This window comes from Fukomys damarensis, unplaced genomic scaffold (genome assembly GCF_012274545.1).
Source record: "Fukomys damarensis isolate Sample0158 unplaced genomic scaffold, DMR_v1.0_HiC HiC_scaffold_9, whole genome shotgun sequence".
Lineage (NCBI taxonomy): Eukaryota > Metazoa > Chordata > Mammalia > Rodentia > Bathyergidae > Fukomys > Fukomys damarensis.
In genome coordinates this window covers 28,481,648-28,487,534 of record NW_022900921.1, presented here as the reverse complement: position 1 = coordinate 28,487,534, position 5,887 = coordinate 28,481,648, and the positions used below count along the sequence as shown (strand labels likewise).

The window sequence follows — 5,887 nt, the reverse complement described above, 5'->3', positions numbered from 1 at the left end:
AAAAAAAAAAAAAAAAAAAAAAAAAAAAAGAAAGGATGATCTTGAGACACTTCTAGCTTGTTGCACCTTGAGACTGTACTCTTAAGTGAAATAAATTGGGCATACATGCTTAAATAGTACATTGTTTCTTCGATGTGAGAAACTGAAAATGGAAATAAGGACTAAAATGTATAATAGATATTGGGAAATGGGAAGAAAATGTTCAAATGAAAAGGGAACAAGGGAGGGGGAGCAGTAAAGGAAGGTAGGGACAAAAAAAGAAAGGAAAAACAAAAAATATAAATAAAGCTTTTGTATATAGAGAGGAGATAGGGGCCTTGAGGGGAGGGGGGAATGGGAAAAAAAGAGGTGGGAGGTGTCATGTAAAGGTGTAAATTCCCTATGATTAGTGTTATCATTATGTATATCTAAAATGTACCAATAGCCTGCCTGGCAAGCACAAAGTTCGATCCCTGGCACTGAAAAATAAATAAATAAAAATTAAAAATTAAATGTACCAATAAATGTTTGTGGTATTTTCATACAGTAAAATACTACTAAGCAATAAAAAGGAATGAGCTATTGATACATACTACAATGTGGATGACTTACAAAATAACTATGCCAAGAGAAAGAAGTCAGGCCAAGAGTGCATACTATATGAAAACTCAAAATGCTATGTAGATACCCAAAGCAGATCAGTGGTTGCCTGGCAGAGAAGGAAAGGAGTGAGAAGCAACTATGACAATCAAGTGGAATCATGCGGCTGAATTCTCACCAACAATATGTGAATGGAAAATGAATACTAGTCATTGCTGGCTCATAAAAATGGCCCACACAAACCTCTTATCTTCTTACTTCCCATCTTCTTGTTGAATGACAAAAACTTGGAGAGCACAGCCACAAAATAGGAGACTGGATGCCTGAGTAACTATGTGAAGGAAAGTCTCCTTCAACCAGCAGTGGACTGTGACACAAACAAGAATATTCACAGAGTGGAAATCTGAACTTGCAAACTGCTATGATTTGGATGAGTATCCCCCAAATGTCCGTGTCTTAAAAACTTGATCCTAGGTGACTCAGCTAGGAGAGGTTGGGGGGAGGGGCTTATCAGAGGTCCTTCAGTCATTGGAGGCATGCCCATGAAGGGGTGTTAAACTCTTGACATTTGAGGACTGTTTGTGATAGCAGTTATCCAAACCTGATTAATATATCATCTAATATAGCTGGTTGGTCTCCTTAAAATAAGGTTCCATACACAGGTTCAGGCTGGTTCCCTGAGGCTGGCAAACTGGACTCATTACTGATAGTAGTAGATAGGTCAGCCTTGGGAACAAGACAGTCCATATCACAGTACTGGCTCAGTTTTCTCGTGAACCCACTGAACAAACTCTGAAGTGACTGGGAAGGAGTCTGATAGCCACAACAGGGCCATACTTCCCTTTAGTCTTTTAAGAGATTCTTTTAATGAACATTCACCTGAGACACAAATAACTGTATGCACTTAAGCTATCTGGGAAGTTTACTCACATTTGTCTGCCTCACAAGTTCCTGTCATTAAGCCTTCAATTTTTCTCCTTCCAAGTCTCTGATCAATGGACTATGCCATTATTCAGTACCCAGGAATCCATGTGTCTTTGTTTCAAGGTCTCTGCACAGACTTCCCTTTACTATACACTTAGTCTCTCTCTACAGAAGACTAGAACACCCTAAAAATACACTTCTGTCTGGAACCAGCATACCACATGGAGACATCTATAAATTGGACTTTAGATTTTTTTCTCCCTCAGTCAACCCATCATAAACAGCACTTGATGAGACCATTAATAAATTAAGGGAAGAGTACTAGAAAGGGAAGAGTGCTAGAAAAGTAAGGCAAGCGATTCACTCAGGAAAACTACTTGTAATGTGCTTTATGACTTTATGACCTGGGCCATGTATGTCACTTCCTCTTCTTTGTTTTTGTTTTTTTTTTGTTTTGTGTTTTTTTGAGACAGGGTCTCACTATGTAGTTGAGACTGACCTGGAACTCACTACATAGCCCAGGCTAGTCTCAAACTCACAGCAATCCTCATGCCTCAGCCTCCCGAGTGCTGGGATTACAGGCATGTGCCACCACACCCAGCTATCACTTCCTCTTGATGATAGAGTGCTGCTGGCCACCCACCCTGGCTGCCTTGATATCACGGCTGGGTAAATAAGATAACACTAAATTTAGGTGACATAGTCATCTAGTATACATGGTCAGGCATCCAATTTCACCAAATCCCTGCAGCAAGCCAGAAACTACCAAAGGAAAACAACTATTTGCTGAAAGAGGTACTGAATTGCTCTGAAATCCAATGCTTGAGTTTAAAGGCCAAAACTAGAACAACTCTCTCTGCAGCCTGGCCCTATAAGAAAACTTTCTCTCCCCGAATGTTCCCCCAATTTAATTTGGCAGCTTTCAAGTGACTCAGTTACTGGTAAAAATAATGTAGCTAAAGTCCAATTCACACATTGCTAACTCCCAAATTTACAGATGCCTACAAGTAGCTCACACCTATAATCCCAGCACTCTGGGAGGCTGAGGTTGGAGGATCAAAAGTTCAAACCCAGGCTAGACAATTTAGTAAAAGCCTGTCTCAAAACAAAACAAACAAAAAAAAATAGTTTAAAGGTCTTGGAATGTAGAATAAGGCTCTGGGTTCAATTCCCAGTACTACAAAGAAGAGGAGAAAGACAAAGAGGAAGAAGCCTCCACACACCGAGTATTGTAGTCTTTCTTAGTGATAGGGGATGTGGTAAATACAGCAGTTTGTTTTTTACTTTGTAAGGAATATCTTAACACATCTACTACGGTTTGAATTTATTCCTCAGAGGTTCGTGTGTTGGAAGCTTTGTTCCCATTGGGACTAAATTAAGAACCTTGAAGAGATGGAGCCTGATGGGAAGTTAAAAGCCTGGCCTCTCCCAGTTGTCTAGCTTCCTGTCTTGTCATGTGATCTCTACATCTTGCTTGAATTCCCACCGTTGAGGCGCCACTCACTGTGAAGTGAGAGATCATCAGAGCCATGATGATGCTGGCATTATCCCCTTTAATTTCTAGAACCGTGAGCCAAATTAATTTTCTTTATAAGTTACCCATTCTCAGGAATTTCATTACTGTACTAGAAAATGGACCAATACAACACTCCAGAGTCCTAGGTGGTATACTGAGTAGACAGGCCCTATACATTGGTGTGATTTATTATCCATTCTCTGGCACACATATCATCTCTTATCAAATCATCTAGGGTATCTGCTACTTCCTGCTCTCAAACCCATCAGGATGACATCATCAATAGCATAGCTGATTAACCTGATATCCATTGGAATAGTGATTTGGTCTACAAACTAGGACCAGGGATTTAGCTAAATTGCACCACACTTGACTCTCAAGCACAAGTTTGATCCCTGGTTCTGCAAAAAAAAAAAAAAAAAAAAAAAAAAAAAAAAAAAAAAAAAAAATCTATAAATCAAGTGTGTCTAGAGAATGACATAGCCCAGGAGCAAGTTAGTAAAGATTTACTGCTGCTTTTGCTAAATGAAAACAAAGTATTGTTGATGTTTGGTACAGTAGCTCCCCTTCAGCAGTTTTACTTCCCACAGAATCAATTATGTGAGTTCAATTATGGTCCAGTAATATTAAATGGAAAACTCCAGAAATAAAAATTAAATTTTAAATTATGAGCAGCTCTGAGTAGTATGCTGGAATTTCACACCATCCCTCTCTGTTTTGCCCAGGATATGAATCACGCCTTTGTCTATATACTACCTTAGTCACTTAGTACCTGTCTTGGTTATCAGACTGACTATGGTATCACAGTGCTTGTATTCAAGAACTTATTATTTTACTTAATAATGATCCCAAAGCACAGGAATAGTGATGCTGGCAATTTTATTGACATATTTTGTGAAATCTATACTATTATCAGTTATTGTTGTTATTGTGTCTAGTTTACAAATTAAATGTATATATATATATATCAGTGCTACCATGGTTTCAGGCATCCATTGGAGGTTTGGAATGTATCCCCCATGGATGAAAGGGAACTGCTATATAAAAGAATAAGCATATCCAAGACTACTCCAGGGCCTGCAACTACAGTCCTTACCAGAGCAAATTTAGAGTTTATTATAGTGTCCTATTCTTTTTTATTTAATTCTATATATTAGTGTTGAGGGTTGAACCCAGGGCTCCCTGCATGCAAGGCAAGAGCCCTATCACTGAGCTGTATCTCTGGCCCTTTGTTTTAGCTTGTATCTAGATGTCACCCCAAAGCCTCATAAGTGGGACTTATTGGTGCTGGCTGGATCTAGGGTGTGTGATACTGAGATTAAGGTTGTATAATACTAAATTAGCCCACTAATTGGAATTAGCATAGTTCTGGGTGTGGCTGAATGGATTTACTGAAAACAGAAGCCACACCTTGGGTGTGGGTAATACCATTCAAAAGGTTTGAGGCATGCATAAAATATAAAGGAAAGGGAGGCTCACTGCTTGCTGCTTGCTGCTTTGCTGCTGCTGCTGCTTTCTGCCTGCCCTGCCATGGATTGTTTCTCCTCTGTGCTATGCCCCTCTGTCACACTATCCTGCTTTGGAGCCAGCTGACTATGAACTGAAACCTCTACAAACTCTGAGACAAAAATAAACCTTTTCTCTTTTAACTTGTGGGTATCAGGTGATCCCAAAGCACAGGAATAGTGTCAGCAATGACAAAGTAACTAGTTCTTCAGGAAGCCAATGTCAGAATTATGTCTTTGTTAGTGATAGCTATAGCAACTCTACATATAATCACTGTAAAGTTTCATGCTACTGACTCAAGCATGAGATGTGCAGCACTCAAAACTTTGTACCGTGTACATATATTATATATTCAATAAATAAAAGCAGGGAAAAATATCATTCTAACAATTAAATGTTTAAATAACAAAAATTGTAAATTCTCCTTTGTATATCCCTCAGAATCCTCTCCCATACATACTACTTTTTTGAAAACACTGACCAAGGATGTTACCCTAGTCATCTGTTACACATGTTGTAACTGAATATTTTAAGGGGAGAGGATGAGCCACAGTTGCTCTGGAAGGGTTGTGGCACCTGGGGATGTGTGGTTGGCCCTAAGCTTGCTCTGACTAAACAGTTCTGAAGGTATGAAACTCTGAAGGTGTGAAAGGCTTGCAGTAAAGGAGCTGGGTGTTGGGTCCGTGATCTGAAGCTCAGAAAGCTGGTCTCTCCCTGAACCAGTCACAAGAACTACCAATAGTGGCAAAACTAGACATGCATACTGCAGCGGCTATTTATTATCATTGAAAGTTCTAAAAGGTTCGCCATCACTGACAGACGATCCCTTGGTCTGTTTCAGCTCTGCCTATGATCTCTAGCTGGATGAAGTTAAGAACATTTCGCAGGCCTTGCATAGCCTCAATGTTTCTTTTTGAATAATGGAAATGATCAGTACCTGCCTTGAGGTGCTGTTGGGAGGAATCAGGCCAGGAGTGTGAAAGTACCACAGCAGAAATTAATTCATTCGGCCATTTTACAGAAAACAATTAAGCGCCCTAACCCACGCGGCGCGACTACCACAGTGTTTCCGCACTAGGTCACATCTCCCAACTGTGAGCTTTATCGCTCACAGATCTCAGGGCGACAACCTTACTAAAAATGGCGCAAGCGGCTTCGGCAACTAGTGAGGCGGCGCAAACTCCGTGTGCCCTCTGACCTGCTGGCAGCGGGCGGAGGGGGAGTCGGGCGCCGCCATATTGGCTGTTGTCCTGTGAGGGGAGCGGCGGCATCGGCGGTGCGAGTGGAGCGAGGGAAAGGCGCGAGTGGCAGCATGACTCGGAGGCGGAGCAGGCCGAGCGGCGGCGCGGGCCGGCGTGAACG

At 41.0% G+C, this 5,887-nt stretch overlaps 1 protein-coding gene and 1 long non-coding RNA gene across 2 annotated transcripts in view; one reads left to right on the top strand and one right to left on the bottom strand.

Annotated features, from left to right (window-relative positions):
- The window catches only part of LOC117285376, a 73,288-nt gene that overhangs the window by 31,433 nt on the left and 35,968 nt on the right, over positions 1–5,887 (bottom strand). The window lies entirely within an intron of this gene.
- The window catches only part of Fam193b (family with sequence similarity 193 member B), a 33,663-nt gene continuing 33,534 nt past the window's right edge, over positions 5,759–5,887 (top strand). Inside the window, 1 exon segment of the mRNA XM_010622033.3 lies at positions 5,759–5,887. Coding sequence (XP_010620335.2) covers positions 5,838–5,887 — 50 coding nt within the window. The 5' untranslated portion in view covers positions 5,759–5,837.